At 44.4% G+C, this 22,262-nt stretch overlaps 1 protein-coding gene across 1 annotated transcript in view; it reads right to left on the reverse strand.

The window, feature by feature from the left end:
* Window positions 1-11,308, reverse strand: part of LOC144260155 (dynein axonemal heavy chain 5-like) — a 259,923-nt gene extending 248,615 nt beyond the window's left edge. Inside the window, exons 1-6 of the mRNA XM_077808714.1 lie at window positions 11,201-11,308; window positions 10,665-10,851; window positions 8,705-8,870; window positions 8,508-8,601; window positions 6,440-6,542; window positions 5,806-5,983 (exon numbers count right to left, since the gene is read on the reverse strand). Coding sequence (XP_077664840.1) covers window positions 5,806-5,983; window positions 6,440-6,542; window positions 8,508-8,601; window positions 8,705-8,870; window positions 10,665-10,851; window positions 11,201-11,308 — 836 coding nt within the window. The remainder of the gene's footprint in view (window positions 1-5,805; window positions 5,984-6,439; window positions 6,543-8,507; window positions 8,602-8,704; window positions 8,871-10,664; window positions 10,852-11,200) is intronic.
* Between the last annotated feature and the right edge of the window lie 10,954 nt (window positions 11,309-22,262).

The following is a 22,262-nucleotide window of genomic DNA, read 5'->3' on the forward strand; positions in this document are numbered from 1 at the left end:
GACCTTGTAACGAAAGCACATGTGCTATGTATGTAATGTTAACAGCAAGGTTTACCCTGAAAGAGTGTAGCCACTGTTTTATAAAATGTGTCTTTTTAAATACCGCTGTCCCTTTTTTTTACTCCACCAGCTGTATGTGTTTCAATGATCACAGGATCTTCTCCTTCCCAGAGGCTAGTGAAGCTTAGAAAGAAAAAAAATGCACTCGCGATGAAATGTTCTCCGAGCTCATGCTGTCCTCCCACACTGGCAGAGCACAGACGAATGCGTGGAGGCAAATAATGTCAGAGTGCAGGAAAGCACAAAATGACCGGGAGGAGAGGTGGCGGGCTGAAGAGAGTAAGTGGCGGGCTGAAGACAGGGCTGAAGCTCAAATGTGGCAGCAGCGTGATGAGAGGAGGCAGGATTCAATGCTGAGGCTGCTGCAGGACCAAACCAGTATGCTCCAGTGTATGGTTGAGCTGCAGCAAAGGCAGCTGGAGCACAGACTGCCACTGCAGCCCCTCTGTAACCAACCGTCCTCCTCCCCAAGTTCCATAGCCTCCACACCCAGACGCCCAAGAACGCGGTGGGGGGGGCCTCTGGCCAACCAGCCACTCCACCACAGAGGATTGCCCAAAAAAAAGAAGGCTGTCATTCAATAAATTTTAAAGTTGTAAACTTTTAAAGTGCTGTGCTTAAAGTGCTGTGTGGCATTTTCCTTCCCTCCTCCACCACCCCTCCTGGGCTACCTTGGTAGTCATCCCCCTATTTGTGTGATGAATGAATAAAGAATGCATGAATGTGAAGCAACAATGACTTTATTGCCTCTGCAAGCGGTGATTGAAGGGAGGAGGGGCGGGTGGTTAGCTTACAGGGAAGTAGAGTGAACCAAGGGGCGGGGGGTTTCATCAAGGAGAAACAAACAGAACTTTCACACCGTAGCCTGGCCAGTCATTAAACTGGTTTTCAAAGCTTTTCTGATGCGTACCACGCCCTCCTGTGCTCTTCTAACCACCCTGGTGTCTGGCTGCGCGTAACCAGCAGCCAGGCGATTTGCCTCAACCTCCCACCCTGCCATAAACGTCTCCCCCTTACTCTCACAGATATTGTGGAGCACACAGCAAGCAGTAATAACAGTGGGAATATTGGTTTCGCTGAGGTCTAAGCGAGTCAGTAAACTGCGCCAGCGCGCCTTTAAACGTCCAAATGCACATTCTACCACCATTCTGCACTTGCTCAGCCTGTAGTTGAACAGCTCCTTACTACTGTCCAGGCTGCCTGTGTACGGCTTCATGAGCCATGGCATTAAGGGGTAGGCTGGGTCCCCAAGGATACATATAGGCATTTCAACATCCCCAACAGTTATTTTCTGGTCTGGGAATAAAGTCCCTTTCCTGCAGCTTTTGAAACAGACCAGAGTTCCTGAAGATGCGAGCGTCATATACCTTTCCCAGCCATCCCACGTTGATGTTGGTGAAACGTCCCTTGTGATCCACCAGAGCTTGCAGCACTATCGAAAAGTACCCCTTGCGGTTTATGTACTCAGCGGCTTGGTGCTCCGGTGCCAAGATAGGGATATGGGTTCCGTCTATGGCCCCACCACAGTTAGGGAATCCCATTGCAGCAAAGCCATCCACTATGACCTGCACATTTCCCAGGGTCACTACCCTTGATATCAGCAGATCTTTGATTGCGTGGGCTACTTGCATCACAGCAGCCCCCACAGTAGATTTGCCCACTCCAAATTGATTCCCAACTGACCGGTAGCTGTCTGGCGTTGCAAACTTCCACAGGGCTATCGCCACTCGCTTCTCAACTGTGAGGGCTGCTCTCATCTTGGTATTCATGCGCCTCAGGGCACGGGAAAGCAAGTCACAAAGTTCCATGAAAGCGCCCTTACGCATGCGAAAGTTTCGCAGCCACTGGGAATCGTCCCAGACCTGCAACACTATGCGGTCCCACCAGTCTGTGCTTGTTTCCCGAGCCCAGAATCGGCGTTCCACAGCATGAACCTGCCCCATTAGCACCATGATGCATGCATTGGCAGGGCCCATGCTTTCAGAGAAATCTGTGTCCATGTCCTGATCACTCACATGACCGCGCTGACGTCGCCTCCTCGCCCGGTATCGCTTTGCCAGGTTCTGGTGCTGCATATACTGCTGGATAATGCGTGTGGTGTTTAATGTGCTCCTAATTGCCAAAGTGAGCTGAGCGGCCTCCATGCTTGCCTTGGTATGGCGTCCGCACAGAAAAAAGGCGCGGAACGATTGTCTGCTGTTGCTCTGACGGAGGGAGGGGCGACTGATGACACGGCTTACAGGGTTGGCTTCAGGGAGCTAAAATCAACAAAGGGGGTGTCTTTACATCAAGGAGTATTTCAGGCAGAACTTCACGGAGGGTTCCAATAAGAAATGGAGCACCTAAGTTATTGTTCTTATTGGAACAAGGAGGTTAGCCTGGCCTCTGATTGATACATGGCTAGATTTACCTCGCTGCACCTTCTCTGTGAGTGACTGCAGTGTGACCTAGAGGAATGAGTCCCCTAGACAGGGGAGGAGGCAAATGAGTACAAAACAAATCTGGTCTATTTCTTGTTTTGATCCACTCCATCTATCTTTTACATCTTTGGCTGGCAGCAGACGGTGCAGAAGGACTGCATGCCATCCACATCTCATGGCTGCTCGGCAGAAGATGGTACAGTACGACTGCTAGCCATCCTCATCTCTTGCCTGCCCGGCAGAAGATGGTACAATACGACTGCTAGCAATCCTCTTCTCTTGCCTGCCCGGCAGAAGATGATGCAATAGGACAGCTAGCAATCCGTATCGCCTGCCTGCTCACCATAAGACGGTTCAATAGGACTGACTGCAGGACTAAAGAGAATGACCTGGTCAAGTCACTCCAAATTTAGTCCCTGTGCCCATGTCTGCCTAGGCGCTCCCAGCCGACGTGGCCAGGAGCACCTCGGACATGACGATGACGGCTACCAGTCGTATTGCACCGTCTGCTGCCACAAGGCAATGGGTTGCTGCTACTGTGTAGCAAAGCCGTACCGCGTCTGCCAGCACCCAGGAGTCATAGGGTGACGGTTACCTGAGCGGGCTCCATGCTTGCCGTGGTATGGCGTCTGCACAGGTAACTCAGGAAAAAAGGCGCGAAACGATTGTCTGCCCTTGCTTTCACGGAGGGAGGGAGGGAACGGGGGCCTGACAATATGTACCCAGAACCACCCGCGACAATGTTTTAGCCCCATCAGGCATTGGGATCTCAACCCAGAATTCCAATGGGCGGCGGAGACTGCGGGAACTGTGGGATAGCTATCCACAGTGCGACGCTCCGGAAGTCGACTCTAGCCTCGGTACTGTGGAAGCACTCCGCCGAGTTAATGCACTTAATGCACTTAGAGCATTTTCTGTGGGGACACACACACTCGAATATATAAAACCGATTTCTAAAAAACCGACTTCTATAAATTCGACCTTATTCCGTAGTGTAGACATACCCTAAAGCTATACAACAATCCCAACCACATCACATTATCACCATGAAAATGTTGTTGCTTTTACTGCTGTTTAGCATAAAGTTATGTTATTGTTGCTGTAACACATGTATTTATCATTGACAATCCAACCCTAAACCTGCCAATCTCGGCGCAAAAAAGCAGGTGGCACTAATGATTGTAAATAAAATGTGTAACACAGTTTGGGCAAAAAAACAAAAAAAATAATTAACGGGCACATAGCTATAAAAGTTTAGGCCCAATCCAAAAAAAAAAGGGGGGGTGGGGTATGTGGAGGAAAAATTCAGTGGACCCAAGTAGGCCTAAGTTGGTCAAGCTAACTGTGTATATGAAGCATAAGAAAAGAGTGTGGAAAATTCCATTCTAAGGCAATTGCAGCAGCACAGCTTAAGAAACGTTAACTACAAAAGAACACCTGTCAATAACAGGAAAAGCTTGTTTTGCTATATTCCAAATAAGGTAATTAAGACGAAAGTATGTGTAATTTGTCTGTGGTTTTAAGCTTTAAAAAGCGGTGTGTGCTTTGCATCTGGGGGCAGCTATTTAGAGCTGTTACCCCCCTGCGCTTGTAATCAATAAAGGAGCTTCAGGCTTGGTTCTGATCCAAACACAACGCGTGGTTAATTTTTCCACCACAGATGTTTAAAAGCGCGCTGGCGCAGTTTACTGACTAGGTTAGACCTCAGCGAAACCAATATTCCCATTGTTATTGCTGCTTGCTGTGTGCTCCACAATCTCTGTGAAAGTAAGGGGGAGATGTTTATGGCAGTGTGGGAGGTTGAGGCAAATCGCCTGGCCACTGATTACGCGCAACCAGACACCAGGGCGATTAGAAGAGCACAGCAGGGCGCACTGCGCATCAGAGAAGCTTTGAAAACCAGTTTCATGACTGGCCAGGCTATGGTGTGACAGTTCTGATTGTTTCTCCTTGATGAAAACCCACCCCCTTGGTTGCCTCTAAATTCCCTGTAAGCCATCTGCCCTCCCCTCTTCGATCACAGCTTGCTTGCAAAGGAAATAAAGTCACTATTGTTTAAAAACCATGTATTCTTTATTAATTGATTATAAAAATAGGGAGATAACTCACAAAGTAGCCCGGGCGGGGTATGGGAGGAGGGTAGGAGGGAAGGAAAAGGCACAGATTCGTCTCCCCATACAGCGATCAGATCCAGTACCTCCCATTCGGTACATGCTGGAGCTCTTTTGCGATTCTGGGGCTGCATGGTCACGTGTGCTGATGAGCTCGCCATGCTGGCCAAACAGGAAATGAAATTCAAAAGTTCCCCGGGCTTTTCCTGTGTACCTGGCTAGTGCATCTGAGTTGAAAGTGCTGTCCAGAGCGGTCACAATGGAGCACTCTGGGATAGCTCCCGGAGGCCAATACCATCAAATTGCATCCACACTACCCCAAATTCGACCCGGCGATGTTGATCTCAGCGCTAATCCCCTCATCGGGGAGGAGTACAGAAATCGATTTTAAGAGCCCTTTAAGTTGACAAAAATGGCTTCGTCATGTGGACAGGTGCAGGGTTAAATCGATCTAACACTGCTAAATTTGACCTAAACGTGCAGTGTAGACCAAGGCTAATACTTAAAACCTGTAATACTTACTTACAATCTAAATATAAGACAAAAGACACAAATAATAGCCATAATAAATAATAAAAAGGAAGTAACAGAGCGAGGAAGAACAAAACTAAAGTCTCCAAAAAAATCAGAGTGTGTTTAACTTAACTTGCAAGCCTAATGTGGATCTAGCTTTCCTAGGTCAGGAGCTACACTGGCCCCATTAAATCTGGCACAGTTAACATTTGCCACATACCCACATTGAATATGGTGCAAACTTACCCCCTTTGTAGTGTTTGCCTGTATCGTTAACTTAAGTACACACAAAGCATAAACCTGAGCTTAAGCTTTCTCAGCTTGCCTGTCCCTAGGGTTTTCTCTCCAAGAATATATTTGTTCCTAATCCTAGTTTCCTCTCTCTGAGTGTACTTTGCATCAAGAAAGTCATGATGACAAAATAATAGCTTTTTAAATTGTTGTATTTGCATTTTAATGGCAATCTATATAGCATAAACCCTGATCCAGCAAAGACTTACACATGTGCTTAACATTATGCACTCTGAGTATTCCAGCTGAAGTGAACAGAAGCATTCAAGTGCTCCAAATTAAAAACTTATTTGCTTGGGTGAATCAGGGCTTACACAATATTACTTTGTAATAATGTTCATATTTAACCTATGAATTTTCTATTAGTCTTAACTAAAGAAGAAGGTAAAACTAGTAAGAGGTCATGTTACCTGTCCAAGTCCCAGATTTTCAAAACACCTTCACTTAGATATATCTTGCATGTAATAATCATCTGGTTAGTGATTTTGAGGAGAAGAGAAGTCATCTGTTCCGATGTATTATAGTATGGTGATGTACTGTAAATCATACGAATACTGCTCATTAACCTGGGTATGTGATCCACCATTACTGCCTAAGACACAAAAGGGAAAGGAAAAAATCAGCAATTCAAATGTCCTAAAAACTAGTAAATATGAAAACCTACTGCAAACCTTAAAGAAATGCATGCAAGGAACTAAAGCGACAATCATATTAGACAGGTCTGCTCAATTTACTATCAGTGGCAGTTCATTTCAGCACCAGCAGCGGGTGGGGCCTGGGAGAATATCACCAGGATTTGTTCCTGCCCCTGCATTAGCACCTGGAATGGCAGATGTCTGCTACATGAGAAGCAGTATTTTTCCATTTCCGGGGGGGGAGAGGGGGCGGTTCTTTGAAATCTATACATTCAATTCAACAATGGTATGGGCACTCTACATTTGAAAATGGAAAAGGAGAGTTATTCTCCCACTGGGAGTAATAGCCCTTTTTTCTCTTCTAAGTTTCATACCATCTAAATGCTTTATTTAAAAAAAATAAACATACTTACAGGTGAGGCTTTACCAAGTGGACCAAAGAACTTATCCAGTGTATATAAATATTTTACATTGTCTTTAGCTTCATTGGCAGCATTTGTTACATTACCATCCTGAAAGGGAAAAGCCAACTAAAATTAATAGCATTTAGGTCAGGAAAGGGAAAACTACGGCCCACGGGCTGGATCTGGCCCATCAGGGCTTTCAAGCCGGCCCATAGGATTGCCAGCCCCATGGCGCAGCTGGGCTAAGACAGGCTCCCCGACTGTCCTAGCCCCACGCCACTCCTGGAAACAGCCAGCACCACGTCCCTGGGGTGCGGGGGGGGCAGAGGGCTCCGTGTGCTGTCCTCGCCTGCAGGCACCGCCCCCCGCTGCTCCCATTGGCCGGAAACGAGGAACCGCGGCCAATGGAAGCTTTGGGGGTGGTACCCACAGGTAAGGGCAGCGTGCCCCAGCCCTACATTCATGGCCCTGCATACAATTTCCCCACCGAGATGTGGCCCTCAGGCCAAAAGGGTTTCCTACCCCGATTTAGGGTTATCACACAAATCTCAGTGGGCTCACTACCTTTCCAATGCATGTTATTAAAAGAAGAATAAATAGAGGAGCCAATCCTGCAAACCTTTACTTATAAAGGTACTCCCAATGAAATCTATGAGACAATTTGTTGGAGTAAGAATTGGCAAGATCTGTCCCACTCTATATTTAATAATCGCTACCTGATGATCAGCAGCTTTTGGACAGGATTATACATCCCAATTTAGGAAAAATTCCTCACTGAAGTTGACAGAGTTTTGCCTGATTAAACCGCAATTCTACTCTGAAAAGTAAGTGTAAAAATGGCATTCTGGGATCCAATGTTTATTGCCTTTCAGTTGTATATTTTTCAAAGCAGTGTTGGCAACTATCATCAATTTATCACAAGACAGCTCCTGCAGTCATGAGATTTCAACAGAATTTCAGCTGACATTTATTAAAGTAAATTTCTAGTCCTCATGGTTTAAAAAAGAACAAACTTGAAAACATAAACCCTAAAAGCTCAAAAACTAGGACGCAAACAAACAGAGCACAATGTTATCACTTGGTAAAATCTCATGATTCTTTAGCCAATATCATGGTTTTGGGGGCCTGACTCATTATGTTTGAATGTTCAGGACTGGCAATATTGAATGTGCTCAATTTACATAGAGACGGTTGATTTTTCTAACTGCCAGCCCTGCAAAACCAGCTCAGGCTCTAAAACATACTGGGTTCTTCCCTGCTTATACACTATCACCTTAATAAAGTAGTTCCTCAATGACACCTGTGTATCCGTTTTGTCTACAATAGCTTACACAGGTCTGACTGATTTGAACTTGATAAATAATTCTGTTGATGCTACACAGGAAGAAATGGAATCCAGCTCACTATCTCTTACATGTGTTGGCTCTGCAGGGATAACAGATCAAAAACTATTTTTACCACAAAAGTCAGCAGAAATTACTCTGAGCGCACACAGCAAGATTAGTTGAGTAAGAAGTTACCATTTTTCCACAGGCTCTTCTCAAAGTAGATCCACACTTTAAAGACTAGAAGATCTTGACGGTAGACATGCTGTTTCTGCCCATCATCTCCTCTACTGATGAATTCAGTGGCTTTTGAATCTCAGGTCACCTGCACATGGCTTGTGAGTCCGTTTTTCTGGACTTGTCTGCACTTTGCATTGTTAAATTTGGACCAGGTGTCCATCTGACTGATGTAGTAAGTGCCCTGGGTAAAACTAGTTTGGGCCTGTAGCCAATACCTCCTCTATCCTCTTCCTGGCAATCCCACAGGCCTGTGTAGATATCTGTGTAACTGGCAACATAGGAGATAGGGTTGCCCCCTCCCCCGCCACACACAAATATGTGTCCTTGACTCCAAATCAAGAGAATTGGTATTATATGTTTATATCGAAAAAAAATAAAGCCCAATACATAAAAACCATCATCCCCAAACTATTATGAGCAATGTGGGTTCATTTCCATATGTAGCATAAGCACAGCAGCGTGTTTTTAATTGACTTAAAATTATTTCTATTAAAAGCACAGTCATTACCAGTTCTTTCCACTGCTTTAATAGTCTTGATTTTGCTGCCTGAAGAATACTTAGAACTTTATTTACTCTTGGACTCTTGATCTCATCTAAAAGGCTTTGAAAAAAGAATAAATTTTAATTTTTTTCTGCCAGTGACAGTTCATGTTTATAAACAAAATGCCCTTTAGCCTGCAGAAGAAATAATGCAATGCTTTAACCTGTTAAATGATGCCATTCTCGATTTCCAGTGTTCCAGTTCAGCAGCTGGGCCAATGTCATCAGCTTCTTTTCTCATTTGTTCACTTTCCACCAAAATTTGTCCAATCTGTTTGATCCAAATTACTAGCACTCCCTCAAGTTTCTCAATGACCTCGATGTTACTGCCTTTAAAACCACAAGACAAAAATTGCATTCTACTAATAAGTGCCAAGAAATTAACATAGATTTAAACATTCTATAGAAGAATTCTCACCACCTGGCTCCAGATTGGATGCAGAGCTGACTTCGGAAGGCTTCTTTACCCCAAAGTAGCCAGCCCACCATTCATCCTAATCCTGGGGCAGATGACTAGAGAATCCATGCAGCAGATCCTCTATCTTGCCACTGTCTTTCCCTCCCTTGTCACCCACCTATTTCCCCTCTGTACACTGCCATGCAGGGAGCTCCGACAGTGCATGTTCCCTGCAATCCTAATTTGTTAGGAATAAATCCTAACGTCCTTGTGCAAGCTTTGCTCAGTCCATACCCAGGTAAATTCCCAACAAAGTCAAATGAAATAAAACTGAACAAGGACCACAGGCTTTAGCCCCATTAGCACATGCATAACTTCAAAATCAGATGTATACTTAAAAGCCACTGGAATATTGCTGCATTTTTCATGTAGAATTTTCATATCCAACAAAAATGCCAAGCCTAACTAACAATTTAAATTAATGTACTGGTACATTAACCACATTTAGTTAGGTTTCAGAGTAGCAGCCGTGTTAGTCTGTATTCGCAAAAAGAAAAGGAATTACTTGTGGCACCTTGGAGACTAACAAATTTATTTGAGCATAAGCTTTCGTGAGCTTCAGCTCACTTCATCGGATACACTTCATCGGATACATAAGCTTTCATGAGCTACAGCTCACTTCATCGGATACATCCGGTGAAGTGAGCTGTAGCTCACGGAAGCTTATGCTCAAATAAATTTGTTAGTCTCCAAGGTGCCACAAGTACTCCTTTTCTTTTTGCATATTTAGTTAATAACCCTACTTGTGATTAAACAAGGATTCTCTCTTTCCCAGCCATCTCCTTCAGTGAAGTTAGAGGGCCACATTGTCCTAAAGGTGGAAGACAATCCACATAGTGACCAGGAAACTCTGCATGTTTCAAATCAAAAGGTCTTTCAGATTGTTCCATCTGCGGAGACAGTGTAGAGTTTGCCCTCTGCATTATGACCAGGGCTCCTGGACCTTCAAACGTGCAGCTTACCTGAGATCCAGAGGGAAACCTTTCAGACCTTGTGCCATCCATTGGAGAGCAAGGCACTTGCTCAGTGACTCATGATCCCTTAGCAGCCCTGCTGCCATAGGTTTGTTTTTTTTACTTGCAGCTGCCCCAAAACATACCCATTAAGGGGGTTTTAGTATGTAGCAAGGGATATGATAATGCTGATCGGATCAGCATTATTTTACACTGAAATGTCATGTGGTGACAAGGAAGGGGGGCAGCGAGGAGAGGCCACTGCTGTAGAGAGGGTCCATAGCCCAAGTCAAGCCCACTTATCCAGCTATGCCCCCTTCCAATCCCTGGATCTCAGAGCCATAGTGTACCTAGTGCACCTGAGGACCAACAAAAGTAAGGAGCATTCCATAGGTAGCAGCTGATCCTCCTTTCTATGCCATCCTCTCCAAACCCACCTTATTGAGCTTCCCTCACCCTGCAGAACTGGATGGTCATAGTGCTGATTTTATCACATCTCAGTCATTTTCAAGATCATAAACTTGGAATTATACTCCACTTCTAAGATCAAGAAGAAGAAGAAGAAATATAGCTCTAAGAAAGGACGAATAAACCTTTTAAAAGAAATCATCGCTAACAGCATAGAGGACATGGAACATCTCTCTTCCTATAAATACTCTCATTTCCATGTTCTGTTTTGGAACTTATAATATTTCTCCTTTAAGAATTACTGACCTGCTGTTATGTAGTCAGAAGGGTTATGCAAGTTGTTGAGGTAACTCTCAATATCCACCTTCTGCAGCTGAATTTTATCTTCTAAATTCTGTCTTGCTGATGACAAGGTACCCACAAATTTATCCACAGAATACAGGAAGTCTTGTATCTGGCTGTTCTTCAAGCCTTCTTTCACAGCTCCCCAGTGCTGATTATTTGAAAATAATGAATGCAAGAAAAAATATAAAACAAAGGTATTGCTTTTATTAGAAAAGTATTGATTATTCACAGAACCATAGAATTTACAGATAAATCTTTCCTGGCCAGTATGGGACCCCTTACAATATATTAGTCAGTGCTTTGGTATGCCCGATTTTAAATGGGCATATTAATTTTGTGTTTGTTGGTGTGATGGGGTGAACAAGCCCTGCAGCGAGGAGTTTAGGGTTAAGGAGCAGCTCTGGACCCAGAAAGCCATGGACAGCCACCCCTGCTGGGCATACTTCCAGTGGAGGCTGAGCTCAAAAAGGGAGCAGCTCAGATCAGTCTAGTCAGACCATAAAGGAGGGCAGTTGTGTAGTGCAGGCTCCTGCCGAGAAGCTGCTGAGGCCCCACGTTGCCAGGACCAGGCCCCATTGCTGGGTTGCTGCAGGCCCTTCAACCATGGAGGCTGACAATGACAAGCTGTGACTGAAAGAAGATGACTTTCCAGGGCGCAACCACAGAGGACTGTAGAGGGGACTCTGAAACAAACCAGTGGCACCAATAAAGGAACCAAAGCCAGGATAAGAAGTGGCCCAGGTTGCAGAAATAGGAGCACCCAACCCCTACGCCGAGCATTTTGAACTACAATTTACTGGGCCCTGAGCTGGAACCCAGTGGAGAAAGGAGGAACCAGGTTCCCCACCAGCCCCAGCTACAGACTCTTGCCACTCGGCAACACAGTCCAGAGTATCGCCATTATGTAGTTCTGCCAGGCTTGGACACCAGTCTCCTGACAGTTGGGTAAAAATTAGGGCTGTCAGCAATTAAAAAAATTAATCGTGATTAATCATGCTGTTAAACAATAATAGAATACCATTTATTTAAATATTTTGGATGTTTTCTTCATTTTCAAATGTATTGATTTCAATTACAACACAGAATACAAAGTGTACAATGCTCAGTTTCTATTTATTTTTATTACAAATATTTGCACTCAAAAAAACAAAAGAAATAGTATTTTTCAATTCACCTCATACACGTACTGTAGTGCAATTTCTTTATCATGAAAGCTGAACTTACAAATGTAGAATATGTACAATAACTGCATTCAAAAATAAAACAATGTAAAACTTTAGAGACTACAAGTCCACTCAGGCCTACTTCTTGTTCAACTAATCGTTAAGACAAACAAGTGTGTTTACATTTGCAGGAGATAATGCTGCCCGCTTCTTGTTTACATCACCTAAAAGTGAAAACAGGCATTCGCATAGCACTGTAGTAGCTGGCATCGCAAGATATTTATGTGCCAGATGTGCTAAAGATTTATATGTACCTTCATACTTTATTCACCATTTCAGAGGACATGCGTCCATGCTGATGACGGGTTCTACTCACTAACCATCCAAAGCAGTGTGGACTGACGCATCTTTATTTTCATCATCTGAGTCAGATGCCACCTGCAAAAGGTTGATTTTCTTTTTTGGTGGTTTGGGTTCTGTAGTATCCGCACTGGAGTTTTGCTCTTTTAAGACTTCTGAAAGCATTCTCCACACTTCGTCCCTCTCAGATTTTGGAAGGCACTTCAGGTTCTTAAACCTTGGGTTGAGTGCTATAGCTATCTTTAGAAATCTCACATTGGTACCTTCTTCGCATTTTGTCAAATCTGCAGTGAAAGTGTTCTTAAAACATGTGCTGGGTCATCATCCGAGACTGTTATAACATGAAATATATGGCAGAATGTGGGTAAAACAGACCCAGAGACATACAGTTCTCCCCCAAGGAGTTCCGTCACAATTTTAATTAATACTTTTTTTAAACGCGCATCATCAGCATGGAAGCATGTCCTCTGGAATGGTGGCCGAAGCATGAAGGGACATACGAATATTTAGCATATTTGGCATATAAATACCTTGCAATTTACCTTGCTGGCTACAACAGTGCCACACGAACGCCTGTTCTCACTTTCAGGTGACACTGTAAATAAGAAGAGGGCAGCATTGTCTTCCGTAAATGTAAACACATTTGTTTGTCTTAGCAACTGGCTGAACAAGAAGTAGGACTGAGTGGACTTGTAGGCTCCAAAGATTTACATTGTTTTGTTTTTGAGTGCAGTCATGTAACAAAAGAAATCTATGTTTGCTAGCTGCACCTTTACAATAAAGAGATTGCACTACAGTACTTGCATGAATCGAAAAATACTGTCTTTTGTTCATCATTGTTACAGTGCAAATGTTTGTAATCAAAAATAATAAAACAAAGTGAGCATCGTACACTTTGTATTCTGTGTTGTAACTGAAATAAATATATTTGAAAATACAAAAAAAGATCCAAAATATTTAATAACATTTCAATTGGTATTCTATTGTTTAACAGTGCGATTAAAACTGTGATTAATCACAATTAATTTTAGCTAACTGCGATTAATCGAAAGGTCTAGTAAAAATCTTATTTTTTACATAATGACAGCTGAGATTCTCATGTAACCTCTTGATTCCAACAGCTGAGGTTATAAGGAAAACATCAAACATTGTGAACGTCACAATAAAATTATGAGAGTTGGCAACACTGCATTTAGCAGCTCTGTGTATTTATAATGGTAGTCAAAATGGAGCTGTCTTGTATCAGAGTCAACCGTCTAACAAAGCATTATGGCAAGGACACAAAGTTATAAGGAAAATGTCATCTATGCTTCTGACTGCAACTGCTGCTTCAAGAAACTGGGCTGGCCCACTCTCAGAGCTTTGGCAGGTGAGACAAAAGGCTGCAGAGGAGACAAATGAGAGCAAAGACCTCATGGAAATGAAATGTCGCTCTGAGTTCTCTCTCTGAAGGTGACTTGTTGGGCTTTCTTTTCAGCTTGACTTCAGAACAATGGCTCCCTTTGAAGGGAGGAAGTTAGATACTAATCTTTCTTTCTACTTCAATATGAAAGAAAATCAAAAGAGCAGCATCTGGACCATGTGACACCAAATTACTTTGGAGGGGCTGAAGCTTTGGCAAGGCCCACCCTGCTATGTCCGTGCTGAAGATGGACACAATACTGCATTGTGATAAGCAGGGCACACTGAGCTACAAGGACAAGGGAGGCAAGACAACAGGAGTATGTGTGGATGAGGCAAAAGGAAAGAAGCAGCAGAGTGTAGGTGTGGAAAGGTGGCCAGAATGTCCACTTAACTGGTTCTAATGAAACCGGGGTGGGGGCAGGGGTGGGGGCGGGGGGGGGAGGAATCTCAGTTTCTACTAGATACAAGGCCCAAGCTGCAAAATACAGTTTCTGATTTCAAACCCAACGTCTGAAGTTATTCAGATGCTGGGTTTTAATTTGGTCCCATTTCTAGTTTCAACAGACCAAATCAAGACCCCTGGACAGACCCACAAAACCAGAAAAATTCTAGTAGGCTGGGGCTTGCAGGCTGTGCTAAAGTGCTGAAGATCCTCTAACTGTAAACGTCTCTGGATTAAATCATGGGCCTACCTATGTTGCAACTAAGAGAAACTGACACTTCTTTTTACTCGAGCTTACCCTAGCATCACACTCACTGTTATTCTCTTGCTTTATCATACCTTATCATACCTTATTATGCTATTTTTAAGCTGTGGTATTTTTAAATATGAACAATGAATATGAAATATGAATTTCAGACTCCCAGATAAAAATGTCAGAACCTGTGCACATCCTAATTTAGACCTTTATATCGTTCTCTGTTCCCTTTGACAGACACTTTTGTTTTAGTTCATCTGATTTACAACTGAGATAGAAACAGCTAATAGACATAACTCAAAAGAGGTTTGTTAAGAAAAGATACTGATTATTTACCTGCTGAGATTTAAGTGCTGGTACCATGACTTGGGCCAAGAAAATTTCCAGGCCCTGAAGGATATTTCCATTAGTACAATCAAACATTCCAAAATTCACCTCCTTTGGGGGGAAAAAATAGTTAACAGAATGCATTTAAATGAAACTTCTGCAGTTTTGTGACCGAGTGAACTTCAGACACATTTAAGATGGATGTAAATAGACTATAACCTAAACTTCTAGGAATGAGAAATTTCTTACCTAATATTATTCTGTTAGCAGCTTCTCTCGTCATTCATCACTAATGTGTTCATGATCTCCACTGTGGAATTTGGAGGCAGTTCAATGTTATTGCTGGAAGCTCCAGGACTAAGACACACCCTTCGGCTCAAGTCACCAGAAGAGTTTTTCCAAAGATAGAGGTGCTCCAGCAACCAATTATTAGCATTAAGACAATAACTTGATATAATGTATTAAATAAACTTGTGATGGGGCATCTGTTCCACACTGGCAGAGAAGGGGTTAAAAGCAGCCTACAGAGGCTGGGCAGGGAACAGTGATACCACGAGTTGAGTCATGAAGAGGATGCTGCTGTACTTGGACTGAGGCAGGTTTGCAGGCGGTGACAATGACAAGCGAGGCACCACCAGAAGAGGGCACACCAGCTAGCAGTGCTAATCCCCGAGATAGCCAGCAGGAGGTGCCACAGTGGTGAGTGAATCCCATGACAAACCTTAAGAGAATTATATTTCTAAATCTTTCTGTACAGAAAAAAGTATTCTTGTCATTTCCACACTACTAGGATGGACTGAACTCAGAGAGAAGCTGCTGACAGAAATAAAATGATCAGGTAAGAAATTTTTCATTCTGTTGCACAGCTTTTCTCCTCATTCATCTAATAGGAAGTAGCAAGCAGCGATTCAAAGACGTAATAGGGGAAAGATGAGAAGTGTTTTAATTATTATTATAGTAGAATTGCAGGCCGGAATGGACTCTCTCCCCCTCCCCATATAAAGCAAGATCTTTGTACACAAAGGAGTTATGTAGGAACCAAACTAGTAGCACCTTCCTACCAAAGGATGCCTCTGCAGAGAAATGGAAACTTATGTTGCAACTCTGTCTCAGATGAGGCTCGTACACCTCTTTTCCAATGCCCAAGAGATTTCTGCAAATACTTTCACCGATGCCTAGCATGTCAACTGATGCAGGATTGTAACATCTTGCCTGAAGCAACTTTGAGGCCCTAAGGCCATGACATTTTGGATGGAATGAGATGAACAGCATACTAGCAATGCTCATGTATGTCACAGCCTATCAAATCAGCATCAGGGGTTAGAACAAAATGATGGGAGAACTATTTTGCAGGAATTGTGCAAAGAACTTACCATGGGCAGAATGCTATAACAACTGCCTTTTGCTCATGACAACAACAACATGGTTCTTGTACAGATACAGGAATTAATTCCAAAATCTGCTTTTGGAGGTAATGGGGACTAGAAAGGCTAATCATAGGCTTGTCTAATCTGTCATTCTGATTAATTGTGGCATTTTAAGATACTCAAATGAAGAGTCCAATGTGCCTACCTACAGATCACTGCTAGGGCTGATACCGTGTTTCTACAGTGCTTGGTTATAGGAATCCAACCAACCATTCTGGAGAAACTCTAGTGCAGCTGAGATCAATAATTGTGACTATTATTAAAAAGAAAAGGAGTACTTGTGGCACCTTAGAGACTAACAAATATATTTGAGCATAAGCTTTCGTGAGCTACAGCTCACTTCAGTATAGCAGCATCTGGAGGCCAAGGCCCCATTTTGCTGAGCACTGCACAAAGAGGCAGTCCCTGTCCCAAAGAGCTTTCTGTTTTCCCTCACATCAGAAATGGAAATTTGACCAGATCAGTGAGTGAAATATCCCGGTTCTGTCTGGATACCAAACTGATTCTGAGGTTAATGGAGAATCCATGCCGAACTACGCTTCTCTTCTGATGCCCAGGCTGTTAAGTGTAGATGTTCCTGGTCTAGATGAAGAAGTTCCTGTTTCAAGAGGTTTGGCCTTTTCTGAAGGTACAGTATGTGGTTCTTGGCTATTTAGCAAGTCCAAAGCACCTTCTAGGCCAGTAAGGATGGGGAGAAGGACTTTAACTCTCCCTTTTCCTTCTTTTCTGTATCCTTCATGTGAACTATCTTGAAAGATTGCAGATTCTTCTCTGCTCAGAAAACTATTTCCTTTGCCACAGAGAAGTCTGACCTAGTTTTGGAAGGGATATAAACATTCATGCCTCAATTATAAGCCAACCTCTAATGGAAAGTAGGTGACTTCTCTTCTCTTGAGGGTATTGTAACTGCGCACTGCATAGTTTTTTGCACCTTCTACTGATGTAGCTGATACAGGCCACTGTCACAGTCAATATATTGGACTCTGTGGCCAATTGCTCTGATACCATATGGCCACAATGGGAGAGGTGTTCTTGTTCATACATGCCACTGATAGAGATGTCAAAGTGAACCATTTAGTTCACTCTCTGAGACTTTGGAAATTTGTCTTCCAAGTAAGCTCCCCATCCTGGGAAGCTTGTGCCCATAGTGAGTATGCAAGAGTCTAGAGTAAAAATCGGGTTGCCTTTCAGTGTGTTTGTACTTACCTACCCACAAAAGGACATTTGGATGTGATCTGAGAATGACACCTAATTTTGCATTGCATCAAGTGCATAGCTCCATGTCTTCAGAAGGAATTTCTGCAGGCACATTTTGAAAGATCCACTCAGGAATGAAGCCAACACAAGACAGGAGCAATCCTAGCCATTGAAAACAATTGGCTATGAATGGACCACGGCCCTGAAATGACTGATGCAATGAAGTTTTGGTTCTTTGCTAATCTCTACCATCGTGGTAAAATTATGGCCAGATCCTCGTCTGTTTTGACCCCTCTGAGCAACTCTCAGCATTGGGATTAAAATCTCTTCTTGATTTTGAAGAAGTGGTAGCTACAAATCCTTTACAGCAGCTGCCCAGTAATGAATGAGTCTGTTTCTCAGGACAGGCTACTGATTGTTATGTTGTCTATACATGGAGTAGAAGTGTGTAAATTGTGACCTGTCCCTTGCTGTGATTACTACCAGCTATTTCTTAAGGCTCTAGGTGCAAAGGATGGATAAGAAGGAAGAGTCTTATACAGGAACTGTGACCTCTCATTCACAAATGCTCTTTGTCTTTGTCATGCTGACAATTTTTTTGTTCTGGAGGAAAATATATTTAGATTTCTTTCGAAACTTCTGCTCCTGATTTTTCGCTCTGCCAGGGGAAGAGTCCCTTCTTGGATACCATTGGTGTTGGTAGAGACCAACGGATTGCCCTGCTGGCATTGATAACGAAGACTGAAGTCTCTGTGCACTCTAAGTTACTGATGTTTCCCCAAATGGTCCCTCACCTGTAAGTTTGGATGCAAAAGGTATCTGTTTAGGATGACTGATTGCTGTCCTGAGTGTAACATGGCTTCTTTGTACCCATCAAGTTGGAAACCATTGCACATCACAAATCACATCAAGGATCTTTAACTGAAGCTTTGAAATTGCTGTGCAGTGTGGCATCAGTTTGATGGTCTATAGGCATTTTGGAAGGAAGTCCCTTTCTGAGGATGTGACTGTGTCTTTCACCTGTAGAGCTACAGCTGCACCAACATTAGGCTACTCAAACTTATACCATTTCTTTGGTTTTATATGAGGTTTTAGTTTAACATTTGGTTTTAATCAGATGGCCTCATTTGGATGTTATGATGGTTCTCAAGGAGGCATCTACGTGACACAGTGTATTTAATAATGCTTGACAGAGAAGATGTTTTATTAATATTAATGAGTTCCTTGCAGAACACTGGCACCCTGTCTTGGAAGAGCAGGGACAGTTTTGTGGAGGGGGTTGGAGGTGCGTCTGTGGTACTTCCCCTGGCTTTTTACAGGGAAGAGGTAGTATGCTATTCAACATGACCTCAAGACCACCCAACCAAGGAGGGGTAATGGACCAAATACCTCAATTGTGTAAGTAATTTGCTAGATATCTCTGGGATCCTGAAAGCCTGCCTGCCTGTTCCCTCAGGCTGGTTAGCATGCAAGTAAGTACTGCAGAAACAACCTAGTACTGCTCAGGACTTTACTCAGTAAATCAGGATCATTTTGAACATAGGAAGGGATTTCTCATTTACCCCTCTATAATCCCATGATGGTGCACCTCTGTGGGAACAGACAGGGCTATCCCTAGACATTTTGGGGCCCTACGCAGCCCCGCCACGGGGGTGGGGGGCAAGAGCAGGCTTCAGGGACAGGCAGAAAATCACCCCCCAGCATGAGCCGGCAGCAGAGCCCCCCCCCGCACTCACCAGGGGTGCAGTTGGGAGCCGGCGGAGCCGAGCGGGCTGGGGCGGGTCAATCCACTGCCTGCCGCCCGGTGAGTGCAGGGCATGCCTGACCCTTGCTGCAGTCCCCCGGGATGTAGCTCAAGGGAAGGGGTGGAGTGGGGGCTGGGGAGAAGCAGGGGTGGGAAGAGGCAGGTGTGGGAGCTTTGGGGAAGGGGTGGAGTGGGGGTGGGGCTCAGGCAGAGCAGGGGCCATGGGGAAGAGGTGGAGCAGGGGCGGGGGCAGCTATCCTGGGCGGCTCAGCTTGCTCCGGGGTATTGGGCTGGCCACTGGAGCAGCACGCAGCTGCGTAGGGCACCAGGAAATCTGGGGCAATGTGATGCCCCAAATTTCCTGGTGTCCTACACAGCTGCGTACTTTGCATATGGGTAAAGATGGCCCTGGGAACAGAGTCCGCATGTGCCTCTGTTCTGGTCAGACATCGCCTCAAATACTCCTTTTGCTTGTCAAGCCATCCTGTGGAGCAGATATGGGGTGATCAGCAAGACAGAGAGCTTTCCCTGCCTTTCAGACTCAGCCCTTTTCCTTGGCAGAGCAAAGGTTTATGGCTGATCACAAGGCACAAATCCCCTTCCACTGCTGCCTAAACCCGAACCCTTGTCTGTGACAGAGAGGATCCTTGGGTTGAGAGCCAGCCAGGCACAGTTCCAATTATGCTGCAGTCTGAGGCAGGGCTGCACAAGAGGGCCAGGCTTTTCTGCAAACCCAGACATACTGCAGGGGGCAAAGGCCGGTGAGCCTTATTCAGTGCACTGTGAGAGCCTGTGTATAGGAGAAAAGCCCCAGAAAACACTCCTTCTGGAGGGAAGGCAAAGGAAAGGGGGTTTAACCCCTGATCTTCACCTCACGTGTTCATTTAAGAATATGAATTGCTGCCTTGGGAAGGACACATTTGTTTTTCCTTTTTGTGACGCAGAGTCTCTGGGGTTTGCAGCACTTATCCCTGAGTACAATGAGAATCTCCTGATTCACAGTGAGAGGAAGAGGAGCAGATTAGGAGCCATGCTTCGTTCCTGAGGGAGTCAAGGACCCACTTCAGTATCTGGGGGAGACCTTGGATCCTTTCAGTGACATTTTCCCCCTCCAGCCAGGTCTGTTGCAGGACTTACCCAGTGAGCTGCCCGGATAGCGTCTTCCTTGTCCTTATATTCCCTGACCAAAAGCTCAGAGGCTCCCGATCAGGCTTTTTCATGGTGGAGTCACTGTTCCTCAGGGCAGGATGGGGACCTGACATGCCTGTCTGACTCTAAGCTCTGTGCTCTGGCAGTGTGAGGGTCGGCTGGCTGAGAACAGGCAGAGCTTAGTAAACCCTCTGTAGATCTTGTAAAAGCTGCCTCACACAGGGAACACTGCTTAGATTTAGCCTGGTGTTTGCAGGATAGCTCTGCCATACCCAAGTGGAGGAAGAGGAGTCCAGCAGGGAGGCACTGCAGTGCCGGATCCACGTGGCTGAGACCATCACATTGGTCTTTACTCCATCCAGGGGAGGAGGCAGAGGAAGAAGGAAGATTATAAATCACTACTGAACAGAAATTAATACAGGTGAGTCGCATCATAAGCGCATTTAACTTACGCAAATTCAACTATACGCGCTCGGCAAAAAAAAAAAAAAAAGAAGAAGATACCTATAAATAGTTTGGGCGATTCTGCCCACCATTCCACTCAATGGGCGTATGCCCCAGAGTGAGCGTGAGATGGGAGATGTGAATCTGCTGTTCCCTCAGTCGGTCTCAGTTCCCGCATGCCTCTCATAGTGTGAGCATCTCGCGGCGCTGAATGTGATTCTAGTGTTTAAAGATACATATTTTTATACAACATGGCCCCTAAACGCAAGCCAACTACTTCATCTGGTGCTCAACCGAAGAAACAGTGATCTGTTCCAAAGCTGGAGGAAAAACTGGCTGTACTGGACTTATTGAGAGACGGTATGTCGGTCTCCAATGTGGCGCGTAAATATGGCCTCAATAAATCTAGCATCCATGCCATCAAGATTCGAGGGAAAGAAATTCATGAAGCCGTGGCATCAAGTGCTCCAATAACTGCTCAGGTGATGAGCCAGGTGCGTGATAAGACTTTAGTGAAGACTGAAAAGGCATTAAACTTATGGCTGGAAGACATGAACCGTAAATGTGTACCTATCAATGGCAACACGTTGCGAGAAAAGGCTCTTAGCCTCTACGCGCTGTTCAAACCACCCGCCCAAGAGGAACAGCCTTCTGATGAGAAGGAATTCAAAGCCAGCAAAGGTTGGCTTAACAGTTTTAGGAACTGCTTCAACCTCAAAAATGTGCAGACTACTTATGAAGCTGCATCTGCCAACGAAGAGGCAGCAAAAGCCTACCCCAAACAATTAAAAGAAAATCATAGAAGAAAAGGGCTATCTTCCGGAACAAGTTTTTAATGCTAATGAGACTGGGCTCCTCTGGAAAAAAAATGCCCAACTGCACTTACATTTCAAAATCAGAAAGACCAGCCCCTGGCTTCAAAGCAGCTAAAGACCGTGTGACTGTGTTGTTTTGTGGCAATGTGGCTGGGCATTTAATAAAGCTGGGCTTGCTCTACAGAGTTGCAAATCCCCATGCCTTAAAAGGCAAGAACAAAAATCTCCTGCCTGTGTTCTGGCAATCAAATAAAAAGGCTTGGGTGACGGCAGCATTATTCTGGATTGGTTCCACAAGTGTTTCATTCCAGAGGTCAAGCGGTACCTTGAAGAGAAAGGACTTGACTTTAAAGGGTTGCTGATCGTAGACAATGCTCCTGGTCACCTTGAGGCACTCCAGTTTGCACATAACAACGCTGAAATCGTCTTTCTCCCCCCTAATACCATCTCCATCCTCCAACCTCTCAACCAAGGCGTGATTCGCTATTTCAAGGCCACATACATGAGGCTTATGTTCTCACGGATACGTACCACTATGGATGCTGATCCCAATCTTAATGTGATGGAGTGTTGTAAGTCCTTCAACATTGCCGATTGCATCACTTATATTAAACCGGCAATGGATACAATCAAGCCTGAAACAGTCAATGCTTGTTGGCGAAACCTATGGAAAGAATGTGTGAATGATTTTAAGGGTTTCCCGACCATTGACAAAGAAGTGAAACACATTGTTCAGGTGGCCAGGCAAGTGAGTGGTGATGGCTTCGTCAACATCCTTGAGGAAGAAATTGAAGAATTAATTGAGAGCCATAGAGAAACTTTGACTAACGA

Source organism: Eretmochelys imbricata, chromosome 2, assembly GCF_965152235.1.
Source record: "Eretmochelys imbricata isolate rEreImb1 chromosome 2, rEreImb1.hap1, whole genome shotgun sequence".
NCBI classification, from domain to species: Eukaryota; Metazoa; Chordata; order Testudines; family Cheloniidae; genus Eretmochelys; species Eretmochelys imbricata.